Consider the following 18168-nt stretch of genomic DNA (forward strand, 5'->3'; position numbering starts at 1 on the left):
ACCCTAGATACATTCTCCTAACCCTAGGTACATTCTCCTAACCCTAGGTACATTCTACTAACCCTAGGTACATTCTACTAACCCTAGGTACATTCTACTAACCCTAGATACATTCTACTAACCCTAGATACATTCTCCTAACCCTAGGTACATTCTCCTAACCCTAGATACATTCTACTAACCCTAGATACATTCTACTAACCCTAGGTACATTCTCCTAACCCTAGATACATTCTCCTAGCCTAGATACATTCTACTAACCCTAGGTACATTCTCCTAACCCTAGATACATTCTCCTAGCCTAGATACATTCTACTAACCCTAGGTACATTCTCCTAACCCTAGATACATTCTACTAACCCTAGATACATTCTACTAACCCTAGGTACATTCTCCTAACCCTAGATACATTCTCCTAGCCTAGATACATTCTCCTAACCCTAGATACATTCTCCTGACCCTAGATACATTCTCCTAACCCTAGATACATTCTCCTAACCCTAGATACATTCTCCTAACCCTAGGTAGATTCTACTAACCCTAGATACATTCTCCTAACCCTAGGTACATTCTCCTAACCCTAGATACATTATCCTAACCCTAGATACATTCTCCTAACCTAGATACATTCTCCTAACCCTAGATACATTCTCCTAACCCTAGGTAGATTCTACTAACCCTAGATACATTCTCCTAACCCTAGATACATTCTCCTAACCCTAGGTACATTCTCCTAACCCTAGATACATTCTACTAACCCTAGATACATTCTCCTAACCCTAGGTACATTCTCCTAACCCTAGATACATTCTCCTAGCCTAGATACATTCTACTAACCCTAGGTACATTCTCCTAACCCTAGATACATTCTACTAACCCTAGGTACATTCTCCTAACCCTAGATACATTCTCCTAGCCTAGATACATTCTCCTAACCCTAGATACATTCTCCTAACCTAGATACATTCTCCTAACCCTAGATACATTCTCCTAACCCTAGATACATTCTACTAACCCTAGATACATTCTCCTAACCCTAGATACATTCTCCTAACCCTAGATACATTCTACTAACCCTAGATACATTCTCCTAGCCTAGATACATTCTCCTAACCCTAGGTACATTCTCCTAACCCTAGATACATTCTACTAACCCTAGATACATTCTCCTAACCCTAGATACATTCTACTAACCCTAGATACATTCTCCTAACCCTAGATACATTCTCCTAACCCTAGGTACATTCTCCTAACCCTAGATACATTCTACTAACCCTAGATACATTCTCCTAACCCTAGGTACATTCTCCTAACCCTAGATACATTCTACTAACCCTAGATACATTCTACTAACCCTAGGTACATTCTCCTAACCCTAGATACATTCTCCTAGCCTAGATACATTCTACTAACCCTAGGTACATTCTCCTAACCCTAGATACATTCTCCTAGCCTAGATACATTCTACTAACCCTAGGTACATTCTCCTAACCCTAGATACATTCTACTAACCCTAGATACATTCTACTAACCCTAGGTACATTCTCCTAACCCTAGATACATTCTCCTAGCCTAGATACATTCTCCTAACCCTAGATACATTCTCCTGACCCTAGATACATTCTCCTAACCCTAGATACATTCTCCTAACCCTAGATACATTCTCCTAACCCTAGGTAGATTCTACTAACCCTAGATACATTCTCCTAACCCTAGGTAGATTCTCCTAACCCTAGATACATTCTCCTAACCCTAGGTACATTCTCCTAACCCTAGATACATTCTCCTAACCCTAGATACATTCTCCTAACCTAGATACATTCTCCTAACCCTAGATACATTCTCCTAACCCTAGGTAGATTCTACTAACCCTAGATACATTCTCCTAACCCTAGATACATTCTCCTAACCCTAGGTACATTCTCCTAACCCTAGATACATTCTACTAACCCTAGATACATTCTACTAACCCTAGGTACATTCTCCTAACCCTAGATACATTCTCCTAGCCTAGATACATTCTACTAACCCTAGGTACATTCTCCTAACCCTAGATACATTCTACTAACCCTAGGTACATTCTCCTAACCCTAGATACATTCTCCTAGCCTAGATACATTCTCCTAACCCTAGATACATTCTCCTAACCTAGATACATTCTCCTAACCCTAGATACATTCTCCTAACCCTAGATACATTCTACTAACCCTAGATACATTCTCCTAACCCTAGATACATTCTCCTAACCCTAGATACATTCTACTAACCCTAGATACATTCTCCTAGCCTAGATACATTCTCCTAACCCTAGGTACATTCTCCTAACCCTAGATACATTCTCCTAACCCTAGATACATTCTCCTAACCCTAGGTACATTCTCCTAACCCTAGGTAGATTCTCCTAACCCTAGATACATTCTCCTAACCCTAGATACATTCTCCTAACCCTAGATACATTCTCCTAACCCTAGGTACATTCTCCTAACCCTAGATACATTCTACTAACCCTAGGTACATTCTACTAACCCTAGATACATTCTCCTAACCCTAGATACATTCTCCTAACCCTAGGTAGATTCTCCTAACCCTAGGTAGATTCTCCTGACCCTAGATACATTCTCCTAACCCTAGGTAGATTCTCCTAACCCTAGATACATTCTCCTAACCCTAGATACATTCTCCTAACCCTAGATACATTCTCCTAACCCTAGATACATTCTCCTAACCCTAGATACATTCTCCTAACCCTAGATACATTCTCCTAACCCTAGGTACATTCTCCTAACCCTAGATACATTCTCCTAACCCTAGGTACATTCTCCTAACCCTAGATACATTCTCCTAACCCTAGGTACATTCTCCTAACCCTAGATACATTCTCATAACCCTAGATACATTCTCCTAACCCTAGATACATTCTCCTAGCCTAGATACATTCTCCTAACCCTAGATGCATTCTACTAACCCTAGATACATTCTCCTAACCCTAGGTACATTCTCCTAACCCTAGATACATTCTCCTAACCCTAGATACATTCTCCTAACCCTAGATACATTCTCCTAACCCTAGATACATTCTCCTAACCCTAGGTACATTCTCCTGACCCTAGATACATTCTCCTAACCCTAGGTAGATTCTCCTAACCCTAGATACATTCTCCTAACCCTAGATACATTCTCCTAACCCTAGATACATTCTCCTAACCCTAGGTACATTCTCCTAACCCTAGATACATTCTCCTAACCCTAGATACATTCTCCTAACCCTAGGTACATTCTCCTAACCCTAGGTACATTCTACTAACCCTAGGTACATTCTCCTAACCCTAGGTACATTCTCCTAACCCTAGATACATTCTCCTAACCCTAGATACATTCTCCTAACCCTAGGTACATTCTACTAACCCTAGATACATTCTCCTAACCCTAGATACATTCTCCTAACCCTAGGTAGATTCTCCTAACCCTAGATACATTCTCCTAACCCTAGGTACATTCTACTAACCCTAGATACATTCTCCTAACCCTAGATACATTCTCCTAACCCTAGGTAGATTCTCCTAACCCTAGATACATTCTCCTAACCCTAGGTACATTCTACTAACCCTAGATACATTCTCCTAGCCCTAGGTACATTCTCCTAGCCCTAGATACATTCTCCTAACCCTAGATACATTCTACTAACCCTAGGTACATTCTCCTAACCCTAGATACATTCTACTAACCCTAGGTACATTCTCCTAACCCTAGGTACATTCTCCTAACCCTAGGTACATTCTCCTAACCCTAGATACATTCTCCTAACCCTAGATACATTCTACTAACCCTAGATACATTCTCCTAACCCTAGGTACATTCTCCTAACCCTAGGTACATTCTCCTAACCCTAGATACATTCTCCTGACCCTAGATACATTCTCCTAACCCTAGATACATTCTACTAACCCTAGGTACATTCTACTAACCCTAGGTACATTCTCCTAACCCTAGATACATTCTCCTAACCCTAGATACATTCTCCTAACCCTAGGTACATTCTCCTAACCTAGATACATTCTCCTAGCCCTAGATACATTCTCCTAACCCTAGATACATTCTCCTGACCCTAGATACATTCTCCTAACCCTAGATACATTCCCCTAACCCTAGGTACATTCTCCTAACCCTAGATACATTCTCCTAACCCTAGATACATTCTACTAACCCTAGATACATTCTCCTAACCCTAGGTACATTCTCCTAACCCTAGATACATTCTCCTAACCCTAGATACATTCTCCTAACCCTAGATACATTCTCCTAACCCTAGATACATTCTCCTAACCCTAGATACATTCTCCTAACCCTAGGTACATTCTAGACTAACCCTAGATACATTCTCCTAACCCTAGATACATACATTCTCCTAACCCTAGATACATTCCTAACCCTAGATACATTCTACTAACCCTAGATACATTCTCCTAACCCTAGATACATTCTCTAACCCTAGATACATTCTCCTAACCCTAGATACATAACATTCTCCTAACCCTAGATACATTCTCCTAACCCTAGATAACTCCTAGATACATTCTCCTAACCCTAGATACATTCTCCTAACCCTAGATACATTCTCCTAACCCTAGATACATTCTCCTAACCCTAGATACATTCTCCTAGATACATTCTACTAACCCTAGATACATTCTTAACCCTACATTCTCCTAACCCTAGATACATTCTCTAACCCTAGATACACTAACCCTAGATACATTCTCCTAACCCTAGATACATTCTCTAACCCTAGATACATTCTCCTAACCCTAGATACATTCTCCTAACCCTAGATACATTCTAATTCTCCTAACCCTAGATACATTCTCCTAACCCTAGATACATTACATTCTCCTAACCCTAGATACATTCTCCTAACCCTAGATACATTCTAGATACATTCTAACCCTAGATACATTCTCCTAACCCTAGATACATTCTCCTAACCTTAGATACATTCTCCTAACCCTAGATACATTCTCCTAACCCTAGGTAGATTCTCCTAACCCTAGATACATTCTACTAACCCTAGATACATTCTCCTAACCCTAGGTACATTCTCCTAACCCTAGATACATTCTCCTAACCCTAGATACATTCTCCTAACCCTAGATACATTCTCCTAACCCTAGATACATTCTCCTAACCCTAGATACATTCTCCTAACCCTAGATACATTCCTAACCCTAGATACCCTAACCCTAGATACATTCTCCTAACCCTAGATACATTCTCCTAACCCTAGGTACATTCTCCTAACCCTAGATACATTCTACTAACCCTAGATACATTCTCCTAACCCTAGATACATTCTCCTAACCCTAGATACATTCTCCTGACCCTAGATACATTCTCCTAACCCTAGATACATTCTCCTAACCCTAGGTACATTCTCCTAACCCTAGATACATTCTCCTAACCCTAGATACATTCTCCTAACCCTAGATACATTCTCCTAACCCTAGATACATTCTCCTAACCCTAGATACATTCTCCTAACCCTAGATACATTCTCCTAACCCTAGATACATTCTCCTAACCCTAGATACATTAACCCTAGGTACATTCTCCTAACCCTAGATACATACTAACCCTACATTCTCTAACCCTAGATACATTCTACTAACCCTAGATACATTCTCCTAACCCTAGGTACATTCTCCTAACCCTAGATACATTCTCCTAACCCTAGATACATTCTCCTAACCCTAGATACATTCTCCTAACCCTAGATACATTCTCCTAACCCTAGATACATTCTCCTAACCCTAGATACATTCTCCTAACCCTAGATACATTCTCCTAACCCTAGATACATTCTCCTAACCCTAGATACATTCTCCTAACCCTAGGTACATTCTCCTAACCCTAGATACATTCTCCTAACCCTAGATACATTCTCCTAACCCTAGATACATTCTCCTAACCCTAGGTAGATTCTCCTAACCCTAGATACATTCTCCTAACCCTAGATACATTCTCCTAACCCTAGATACATTCTCCTAACCCTAGATACATTCTCCTAACCCTAGATACATTCTCCTAACCCTAGATACATTCTCCTAACCCTAGATACATTCTCCTAACCCTAGATACATTCTCCTACATTCTCCTAACCCTAGATACATTCTCCTAACCCTAGATACATTCTCCTAACCCTAGATACATTCTCCTAACCCTAGATACATTCTCCTAACCCTAGATACATTCTCCTAACCCTAGATACATTCTCCTAACCCTAGATACATTCTCCTAACCCTAGATACATTCTCCTAACCCTAGATACATTCTCCTAACCCTAGATACATTCTCCTAACCCTAGATACATTCTCCTAACCCTAGATACATTCTCCTAACCCTAGATACATTCTCCTAACCCTAGATACATTCTCCTAACCCTAGATACATTCTCCTAACCCTAGATACATTCTCCTAACCCTAGATACATTCTCCTAACCCTAGATACATTCTCCTAACCCTAGATACATTCTCCTAACCCTAGATACATTCTCCTAACCCTAGATACATTAACCCTAGATACATTCTCCTAACCCTAGATACATTCTCCTAACCCTAGATACATTCTAACCCTACAACCCTAGGTACATTCTCCTAACCCTAGATACATTCTCCTAACCCTAGATACATTCTCCTAACCCTAGATACATTCTCCTAACCCTAGATACATTCTCCTAACCCTAGATACATTCTCCTAACCCTAGATACATTCTCCTAACCCTAGATACTAATTACATTCCCTAACCCTAGATACATTCTCCCTAACCCTAGATACATTCTCCTAACCCTAGATACATTCTCCTAACCCTAGGTACATTCTCCTAACCCTAGATACATTCTCCTAACCCTAGATACATTCTCCTAACCCTAGGATACATTCTACTAACCCTAGATACATTCTCCTAACCCTAGATACATTCTCCTAACCCTAGGTACATTCTCCTAACCCTAGATACATTCTCCTAACCCTAGGTACATTCTAACCCTAACCCTAGATACATTCTCCTAACCCTAGATACATTCTCCTAACCCTAGATACATTCTCCTAACCCTAGGTACATTCTCCTAACCCTAGATACATTCTCCTAACCCTAGATACATTCTCTCCTAACCCTAGATACATTCTCCTAACCCTAGATACATTCTAACCCTAATTCTCCTAACCCTAGGTACATTCTCCTAACCCTAGGTACATTCTCCCTAACCCTACACTCCTAACCCTAGATACATTCTCCTAACCCTAGATACATTCTACTAACCATAGGTACATTCTCCTAACCCTAGGTACATTCTCCTAACCCTAGATACATTCTCCTAACCCTAGATACATTCTCCTAACCCTAGATACATTCTCCTAACCCTAGGTACATTCTCCTAACCCTAGATACATTCTCCTAACCCTAGATACATTCTCCTAACCCTAGATACATTCTCCTAACCCTAGATACATTCTACTAACCCTAGATACATTCTCCTAACCCTAGATACATTCCCTAGATAACCCTAGATACATTCTCCTAACCCTAGATACATTCTCCTAACCCTAGATACATTCTCCTAACCCTAGATACATTCTCCTAACCCTAGATACATTCTACTAACCCTAGATACATTCTCCTAACCCTAGATACATTCTCCTAACCCTAGATACATTCTCCTAACCCTAGGTACATTCTCCTAACCCTAGATACATTCTCCTAACCCTAGATACATTCTCCTAACCCTAGATACATTTCTAACCCTAGATACACCCTAGATACATTCTCCTAACCCTAGGTACATTCTCCTAACCCTAGATACATTCTCCTAACCCTAGATACATTCCTAACCCTAACCCTAGATACATTCTCCTAACCCTAGATACATTCTCTAACCCTACATTCTCCTAACCCTAGATACATTCTCCTAACCCTAGGTACATTCTCCTAACCCTAGATACATTCTCCTAACCCTAGATACATTCTCCTAACCCTAGATACATTCTCCTAACCCTAGATACATTCTCCTAACCCTAGGTACATTCTCCTAACCCTTACATTCTCCTAACCCTAGATACATTCTCCTAACCCTAGATACATTCTCCTAACCCTAGATACATTCTCCTAACCCTAGGTACATTCTCCTAACCCCTAACCCTAGGTACATTCTCCTAACCCTAGGATACATTCTCCTAACCCTAGGTACATTCTCCTAACCCTAGGTACATTCTCCTAACCCTAGGTAACCCTAGGTACATTCTCCTAACCCTAGATACATTCTCCTAACCCTAGATACATTCTCCTAACCCTAGATACATTCTCCTAACCCTAGATACATTCTCCTAACCCTAGATACATTCTCCTAACCCTAGATACATTCTCCTAACCCTAGATACATTCTCCTAACCCTAGATACATTCTCCTGACCCTAGGTACATTCTCCTGACCCTAGGTACATTCCAACCCTCTTTACCTTTAGCTCCACGGAGGACGAAGCCAAATCCTTCACTGTCTCTCTTCTGTAGCACAGAACTCTTCTCCTCGATGACATAATCACTGGGGTCAGAGGGCAAGGATCAGTTATACAATAGAAGCGGACTTATAATACGTGTGTGTGTGTGTATGTGTATGTGTGTGTGTGTGTGTGTGTGTGTGCACATTAGCTACCTGTAGGAAGTGTAGTTGTCATAGGAACCCACGGTGTAATGTCTGAAAAGCCTCTTGGTGCGATCCTCTCGTGTTTCTACATACACCAGCCAACGCACATGCACGCAAGCACACACACACAAATCACACACACTTCAGTCAAGAGACGTCCTCATTCTCCGTAACATGTCCTCCTCTTCCAATAGAGGGAGAATGTGGGTTAGAGGACCTGCAATAGGCTAAGCAGAACACACAGTATGTTGTGTGTGAGGGTTGGTTCTCCTGTCCTTGTGGGGACTTTAAATCCCCAAAATTCGTGGGGACATTTCCCGAGTCCCCGTGAGGAAAATTGTTTAGGGGTTAGGTTTAGGGATAGGGGTACAAATAGGACCAGGGTTAGAATTAGGGTTATATTTAGGGTTAGGGTTTGGAGTTAGGATTTTGGAAGTAAATCACTTTTAGGTCCCCACGAGGAGAGAACAAAACGTTTGTGTGTTACCTAGGCGTGGGTCGTACTGTCTCATCTGGACCTCTTCAACACAGTCAGCAGGAAACCATCCGGTCCGTCCTTTAACTGAACCCTCCCAGAACCCTCCTTCTCCTATACTCAGCACTGTAACAGTAGAATATATTAACATATGAATATATGCATAATTCTATACTATATAAACTATTGCATTCCCCCCGTCTCCTATACTCAGCAATGTAAAAATAGAAAATATTAACATAGGAATATATGCATAATCACCCTGTCTAACCCTGTCTGTTAGTTCCTCTAACCCTGTCTGTTAGTTCCCTGTCTGTTAGTTCCTCTAACCCTGTCTGTTAGTTCCCTGTCTGTTAGTTCCTCTAACCCTGTCTGTTAGTTCCCTGTCTGTTAGTTCCTCTAACCCTGTCTGTTAGTTCCTCTAACCCTGTCTGTTAGTTCCTCTAACCCTGTCTGTTAGTTCCTCTAACCCTGTCTGTTAGTTCCCTGTCTGTTAGTACCTCTAACCCTGTCTGTTAGTTCCTCTAACCCTGTCTGTTAGTTCCCTGTCTGTTAGTACCTCTAACCCTGTCTGTTAGTTCCCTGTCTGTTAGTTCCTCTAACCCTGTCTGTTAGTTCCTCTAACCCTGTCTGTTAGTTACTCTAACCCTGTCTGTTAGTTCCCTGTCTGTTAGTTCCTCTAACCCTGTCTGTTAGTTCCTCTAACCCTGCCTGTTAGTACCTCTAACCCTGTCTGTTAGTTCCTCTAACCCTGTCTGTTAGTTCCCTGTCTGTTAGTTCCTCTAACCCTGTCTGTTAGTTCCTCTAACCCTGTCTGTTAGTACCTCTAACCCTGTCTGTTAGTACCTCTAACCCTGTCTGTTAGTTCCTCTAACCCTGTCTGTTGGTTCCTCTAACCCTGTCTGTTAGTTCCTCTAACCCTGTCTGTTAGTTCCTCTAAACCTGTCTGTTAGTACCTCAAACCCTGTCTGTTAGTACCTCTAACCCTGTCTGTTAGTTCCTCTAACCCTGTCTGTTAGTTCCTCTAACCCTGTCTGTTAGTACCTCTAACCCTGTCTGTTAGTACCTCTAACCCTGTCTGTTAGTTCCTCTAACCCTGTCTGTTAGTTCCTCTAACCCTGTCTGTTAGTACCTCTAACCCTGTCTGTTAGTACCTCTAACACTGTCTGTTAGTTCCTCTAACACTGTCTGTTAGTTCCTCTAACCCTGTCTGTTGGTTCCTCTAACCCTGTCTGTTAGGTCCTCTAACCCTGTCTGTTAGTACCCTGTCTGTTAGTTCCTCTAACCCTGTCTGTTAGTTCCTCTAACCCTGTCTGTTAGTTCCTCTAACCCTGTCTGTTAGTTCCTCTAACCCTGTCTGTTCGTTCCTCTAACCCTGTCTGTTCGTTCCTCTAACCCTGTCTGTTCGTTCCTCTAACCCTGTCTGTTAGTACCTCTAACCCTGTCTGTTAGTACCTCTAACACTGTCTGTTAGGTCCTCTAACCCTGTCTGTTAGTACCCTGTCTGTTAGTTCCTCTAACCCTGTCTGTTAGTTCCTCTAACCCTGTCTGTTAGTACCTCTAACCCTGTCTGTTAGTTCCTCTAACCCTGTCTGTTAGTACCTCTAACCCTGTCTGTTAGTACCCTGTCTGTTAGTTCCTCTAACCCTGTCTGTTAGTTCCTCTAACCCTGTCTGTTAGTACCTCTAACCCTGTCTGTTAGTTCCTCTAACCCTGTCTGTTAGTACCTCTAACCCTGTCTGTTAGTACCCTGTCTGTTAGTTCCTCTAACCCTGTCTGTTAGTTCCTCTAACCCTGTCTGTTAGTACCTCTAACCCTGTCTGTTAGTTCCTCTAACCCTGTCTGTTATTACATCTAACCCTGTCTGTTAGTACCTCTAACACTGTCTGTTAGGTCCTCTAACCCTGTCTGTTAGTACCCTGTCTGTTAGTTCCTCTAACCCTGTCTGTTAGTTCCTCTAACCCTGTCTGTTAGTACCTCTAACCCTGTCTGTTAGTTCCTCTAACCCTGTCTGTTAGTACCTCTAACCCTGTCTGTTAGTACCCTGTCTGTTAGTTCCTCTAACCCTGTCTGTTAGTTCCTCTAACCCTGTCTGTTAGTACCTCTAACCCTGTCTGTTAGTTCCTCTAACCCTGTCTGTTAGTACCTCTAACCCTGTCTGTTAGTACCTCTAACCCTGTCTGTTAGTACCTCTAACCCTGTCTGTTAGTTCCTCTAACCCTGTCTGTTAGTTCCTCTAACCCTGTCTGTTAGTTCCTCTAACCCTGTCTGTTAGTACCTCTAACCCTGTCTGTTAGTACCTCTAACACTGTCTGTTAGTTCCTCTAACCCTGTCTGTTGGTTCCTCTAACCCTGTCTGTTAGTTCCTCTAACCCTGTCTGTTAGTAGCCTGTCTGTTAGTTCCTCTAACCCTGTCTGTTAGTTCCTCTAACCCTGTCTGTTAGTTCCTCTAACCCTGTCTGTTAGTTCCTCTAACCCTGTCTGTTAGTTCCTCTAACCCTGTCTGTTCGTTCCTCTAACCCTGTCTGTTCGTTCCTCTAACCCTGTCTGTTAGTACCTCTAACCCTGTCTGTTAGTACCTCTAACACTGTCTGTTAGGTCCTCTAACCCTGTCTGTTAGTACCCTGTCTGTTAGTTCCTCTAACCCTGTCTGTTAGTTCCTCTAACCCTGTCTGTTAGTACCTCTAACCCTGTCTGTTAGTTCCTCTAACCCTGTCTGTTAGTACCTCTAACCCTGTCTGTTAGTACCCTGTCTGTTAGTTCCTCTAACCCTGTCTGTTAGTTCCTCTAACCCTGTCTGTTAGTACCTCTAACCCTGTCTGTTAGTTCCTCTAACCCTGTCTGTTAGTACCTCTAACCCTGTCTGTTAGTTCCTCTAACCCTGTCTGTTAGTACCCTGTCTGTTAGTTCCTCTAACCCTGTCTGTTAGTTCCTCTAACCCTGTCTGTTAGTTCCCTGTCTGTTAGTACCTCTAACCCTGTCTGTTAGTTCCTCTAACCCTGTCTGTTAGTTCCTCTAACCCTGTCTGTTAGTTCCTCTACGCTGTCTGTTAGTACCCTGTCTGTTAGTTCCCTGTCTGTTAGTACCTCTAACCCTGTCTGTTAGTTCCTCTAACCCTGTCTCTTAGTTCCTCTAACCTGTCTGTTAGTTCCTCTAACCCTGTCTGTTAGTTCCTCTAACCCTGTCTGTTAGTTCCTCTAACCCTGTCTGTTAGTTCCTCTAACCCTGTCTGTTAGTACCTCTAACCCTGTCTGTTAGTACCTCTAACCCTGTCTGTTAGTTCCTCTAACCCTGTCTGTTAGTACCTCTAACACTGTCTGTTAGTTCCTCTAACCCTGTCTGTTAGTTCCCTGTCTGTTAGTTCCTCTAACCCTGTCTGTTAGTTCCTCTAACCCTGTCTGTTAGTTCCTCTAACCCTGTCTGTTAGTTCCTCTAACCCTGTCTGTTAGTACCTCTAACCCTGTCTGTTAGTACCCTGTCTGTTAGTACCTCTAACCCTGTCTGTTAGTTCCTCTAACCCTGTCTGTTAGTTCTTCTAACCCTGTCTGTTAGTTCCTTGTCTGCTGTTTCCTCTAAAAACTGATTGGACAGTGAGGAGGAGACAGCAAATTGTACAGTGTGGAAAGACAGCCGATTGGAGAGAGAGGAGTGTCTGACCTTTGACTCTCTCCCCACGATGCAGGCTGATCTCTCCGGGGCCCTGCGGTGTGTGAGAGCGGGTAGCGATGAACGTCCTCCCCGGCACGGCGCTGTACAGCCTACGTTTCCCATGCTGGACTGGGCTGGGGGGAGATGGGGGCGGGCTGGGGTCCCTCTGTAGCCTGCCACTCGGGCTATACAAACACACATGAAAACACAGACATACACACGCATGCACGCGCACGCACGCGCACACACAGACATACACAAACATAAGCATGGACACACAGACACACACACATAAGCATGGACACACAGACATACACACAAAAGCACGCAGGCAGGTGTGTATCTCTGTCTGTCTGTCTGCCTGTGTGTGTGTGTATACGTCTGTCTGCCTGTCTGTCTGTCTGTCTGTCTGTCTGTCTGTCTGTCTCTGTCGGTCGGTCTGTGTGTGTCTGCGTTTGTATCTGAGGCGCCGAGTCTGCCTGCGAAGGCTGTGTGTGTACCTGAGGCGCCGTGTCTGTCTGCGAAGGCTGTGTGTGTACCTGAGGCGCCGTGTCTGCCTGCGAAGGCTGTGTGTGTACCTGAGGCGCCGTGTCTGTCTGCGAAGGCTGTCTGTGCACCTAAGGCGCCGTGTCTGCCTGTGAAGGCTGTGTGTGTACCTGAGGCGCCGTGTCTGCCTGCGAAGGCTGTGTGTGTACCTGAGGCGCCGTGTCTGTCTGCGAAGGCTGTCTGTGCACCTAAGGCGCCGTGTCTGCCTGCGAAGGCTGTGTGTGCACCTAAGGCGCCGTGTCTGTCTGTGAAGGCTGTGTGTGTACCTGAGGCGCCGTGTCTGTCTGCGAAGGCTGTGTGTGTCTGCCTGCCGGGTGGAAGTGTTTGTGTTCTCCAGACTGTGGAGGGAGGGGCCGGGGGAAGAAGAGGCGGGGCTTTCCAGAGCGTTGTCGCTAGCTGAGCGAATCAGATAACGGGGAGATGATGAGCCACACACACCAACATTATTGGCCCCACCCAGACGTCGGCGCTTTGAGGAATAGGAAGGGCTCTCTCTGAAAGGCACTGAGAAACAGAGAAGGGTTAGGGTTCCCAACATCCACATGGTTAAACACAGACATTAACACACAGAGAAGGGTTAGGTTCCCACATCCACATGGTTAAACACAGACATTAACACACAGAGAAGGGTTAGGGTTCCCCACATCCACATGGTTAAACACAAACATTAACACACAGAGAAGGGTTAGGGTTCCCCATGGTTAAACACAGACATTAACACACAGAGAAGGGTTAGGGTTCCCCACATCCACATGGTTAAACACAGACATTAACACACAGAGAAGGGTTAGGGTTCCACATGGTTAAACACAGACATTAACACACAGAGAAGGGTTAGGGTTCCCCATGGTTAAACACAGACATTAACACACAGAGAAGGGTTAGGGTTCCACATGGTTAAACACAGACATTAACACACAGAGAAGGGTTAGGGTTCCACATGGTTAAACACAGACATTAACACACAGAGAAGAGTTAGGGTTCCCCATATCCACATGGTTAAACACAGACATTAACACACAGAGAAGGGTTAGGGTTCCCCATGGTTGAACACAGACATTAACACACAGAGAAGGGTTAGGTTTCCACATGGTTAAACACAGACATTAACACACAGAGAAGGGTTAGGGTTCTACATGGTTAAACACAGACATTAACACACAGAGAAGGGTTAGGTTTCCACATGGTTAAACACAGACATTAACACACAGAGAAGGGTTAGGGTTCTACATGGTTAAACACAGACATTAACACACAGAGAAGGGTTAGGTTTCCCCATGGTTAAACACAGACGTTAACACACAGAGAAGGGTTAGGGTTCCCCATGGTTAAACACAGACATTAACACACAGAGAAGGGTTAGGGTTCCACATGGTTAAACACAGACATTAACACACAGAGAAGGGTTAGGGTTCCCCATGGTTAAACACAGACATTAACACACAGAGAAGGGTTAGGTTTCCCCACATCCACATGGTTAAACACAGACGTTAACACACAGAGAAGGGTTAGGTTTCCCCATGGTTAAACACAGACGTTAACACACAGAGAAGGGTTAGGGTTCCCCATGGTTAAACACAGACATTAACACACAGAGAAGGGTTAGGGTTCCCCATGGTTAAACACAGACATTAACACACAGAGAAGGGTTAGGGTTCCCCATGGTTAAACACAGACGTTAACACACAGAGAAGGGTTAGGGTTCCCCATGGTTAAACACAGACATTAACACACAGAGAAGGGTTAGGGTTCCCCATGGTTAAACACAGACATTAACACACAGAGAAGGGTTAGGGTTCCACATGGTTAAACACAGACATTAACACACAGAGAAGGGTTAGGGTTCCCCATGGTTAAACACAGACGTTAACACACAGAGAAGGGTTAGGGTTCCCCATGTTTAAACACAAACATTAACACACAGAGAAGGGTTAGGGTTCCACATGGTTAAACACAGACATTAACACACTGAGAAGGGTTAGGTTTCCACATGGTTAAACACAGACATTAACACACAGAGAAGGGTTAGGGTTCCACATGGTTAAACACAGACATTAACACACAGAGAAGGGTTAGGGTTCCCCATGGTTAAACACAGACATTAACACACAGAGAAGGGTTAGGGTTCTACATGGTTAAACACAGACATTAACACACAGAGAAGGGTTAGGGTTCTACATGGTTAAACACAGACATTAACACACAGAGAAGGGTTAGGTTTCCCCATGGTTAAACACAGACATTTACACACAGAGAAGGGTTAGGGTTCTACATGGTTAAACACAGACATTAACACACAGAGAAGGGTTAGGTTTCCCCATGGTTAAACACAGACATTAACACACAGAGAAGGGTTAGGTTTCCCCATGGTTAAACACAGACGTTAACACACAGAGAAGGGTTAGGGTTCCCCATGGTTAAACACAGACATTAACACACAGAGAAGGGTTAGGGTTCCCCATGGTTAAACACAGACATTAACACACAGAGAAGGGTTAGGGTTCTACATGGTTAAACACAGACATTAACACACAGAGAAGGGTTAGGGTTCTACATGGTTAAACACAGACATTAACACACAGAGAAGGGTTAGGGTTCCCCATGGTTAAACACAGACATTAACACACAGAGAAGGGTTAGGTTTCCCCATGGTTAAACACAGACATTTACACACAGAGAAGGGTTAGGGTTCTACATGGTTAAACACAGACATTAACACACAGAGAAGGGTTAGGGTTCCCCATGGTTAAACACAGATGTTAACACACAGAGAAGGGTTAGGTTTCCCCATGGTTAAACACAGACATTAACACACAGAGAAGGGTTAGGGTTCCCCATGGTTAAACACAGACATTAACACACAGAGAAGGGTTAGGGTTCCCCATGGTTAAACACAGACATTAACACACAGAGAAGGGTTAGGTTTCCCCATGGTTAAACACAGACGTTAACACACAGAGAAGGGTTAGGGTTCCCCATGGTTAAACACAGACATTAACACACAGAGAAGGGTTAGGGTTCCCCATGGTTAAACACAGACATTAACACACAGGGAAGGGTTAGGGTTCCCCATGGTTAAACACAGACATTAACACACAGAGAAGGGTTAGGGTTCCCCATGGTTAAACACAGACATTAACACACAGAGAAGGGTTAGGGTTCCCCATGGTTAAACACAGACATTAACACACAGAGAAGGGTTAGGGTTCCCCATGGTTAAACACAGACATTAACACACAGAGAAGGGTTAGGGTTCCACATGGTTAAACACAGACATTAACACACAGAGAAGGGTTAGGGTTCCCCATGGTTAAACACAGACATTAACACACAGAGAAGGGTTAGGGTTCCCCATGGTTAAACACAGACATTAACACACAGAGAAGGGTTAGGGTTCCCCATGGTTAAACACAGACGTTAACACACAGAGAAGGGTTAGGGTTCCCCATGGTTAAACACAGACATTAACACACAGAGAAGGGTTAGGGTTCCACATGGTTAAACACAGACATTAACACACTGAGAAGGGTTAGGTTTCCACATGGTTAAACACAGACATTAACACACAGAGAAGGGTTAGGGTTCTACATGGTTAAACACAGACATTAACACACAGAGAAGGGTTAGGGATCCCCATGGTTAAACACAGACATTAACACACAGAGAAGGGTTAGGGTTCCACATGGTTAAACACAGACGTTAACACACAGAGAAGGGTTAGTGTTTCCCATGGTTAAACACAGACATTAACACACAGAGAAGGGTTAAGGTTCCCCATGGTTAAACACAGACGTTAACACACAGAGAAGGGTTAGGGTTCCCCATGGTTAAACACAGACATTAACACACAGAGAAGGGTTAGGGTTCCCCATGGTTAAACGCAGACATTAACACACAGAGAAGGGTTAGGGTTCCCCATGGTTAAACACAGACGTTAACACACAGAGAAGGGTTAGGGATCCCCATGGTTAAACACAGACGTTAACACACAGAGAAGGGTTATGTTTCCCCATGGTTAAACACAGACGTTAACACACAGAGAAGGGTTAGGTTTCCCCACATCCACATGGTTAAACACAGACATTAACACACAGAGAAGGGTTAGGGTTCTACGTGGTTAAACACAGACATTAACACACAGGGTCCAGGATGGACTCACCTACGTCTGAGGCCTTATGGATCTTAATGATCTCTGCCAGGTCAAAATTCCCAGCAATGATGGCCACCTACACACACACACACACACACATATATATATCTTTCTATTTGGATCCACAGTGAACCATTGTCAGAAACAAGCATTAAAACTATACCAAATCACACTGCATTCGGTGTTGTAGTTCATTACCTGAAAAGCTGTTTGGTTGTTGTAGTTCTTAATGTCTTTATTTGTTCCTCTGAACAGCAGAACTCTTGCACAGCCGTCCTGAGAAAGGAAACATCACAGTCAGTCACACATAACAGCCCTGCTTACCTGGTTGTATAGACCACAGGTGTAGTGTTACCTGGTTGTATAGACCACACAGGTGTAGTGTTACCTGGTTGTATAGACCACACAGATGTAGTATTACCTGGTTGTATAGACCACAGGTGTAGTGTTACCTGGTTGTATAGACCACACAGGTATAGTGTTACCTGGTTGTATAGACCACAGGTGTAGTGTTACCTGGTTGTATAGACCACACAGGTGTAGTGTTACCTGGTTGTATAGACCACACAGATGTAGCATTACCTGGTTGTATAGACCACACAGGTGTAGTGTTACCTGGTTGTGTAGACCACACAGATGTAGCATTACCTGGTTGTATA

At 43.4% G+C, this 18168-nt stretch overlaps 1 protein-coding gene across 1 annotated transcript in view; it reads right to left on the reverse strand.

Moving 5' to 3' along the window:
* Positions 1 to 18168, reverse strand: part of LOC135529324 (SH3 and multiple ankyrin repeat domains protein 3-like) — a 131565-nt gene that overhangs the window by 65517 nt on the left and 47880 nt on the right. Inside the window, 7 exon segments of the mRNA XM_064958112.1 lie at positions 8506 to 8588; positions 8700 to 8775; positions 9178 to 9291; positions 12823 to 12998; positions 13626 to 13863; positions 17519 to 17585; positions 17708 to 17785. Coding sequence (XP_064814184.1) covers positions 8506 to 8588; positions 8700 to 8775; positions 9178 to 9291; positions 12823 to 12998; positions 13626 to 13863; positions 17519 to 17585; positions 17708 to 17785 — 832 coding nt within the window.

This window comes from Oncorhynchus masou, unplaced genomic scaffold (assembly GCF_036934945.1).
Source record: "Oncorhynchus masou masou isolate Uvic2021 unplaced genomic scaffold, UVic_Omas_1.1 unplaced_scaffold_1131, whole genome shotgun sequence".
Lineage (NCBI taxonomy): Eukaryota > Metazoa > Chordata > Actinopteri > Salmoniformes > Salmonidae > Oncorhynchus > Oncorhynchus masou.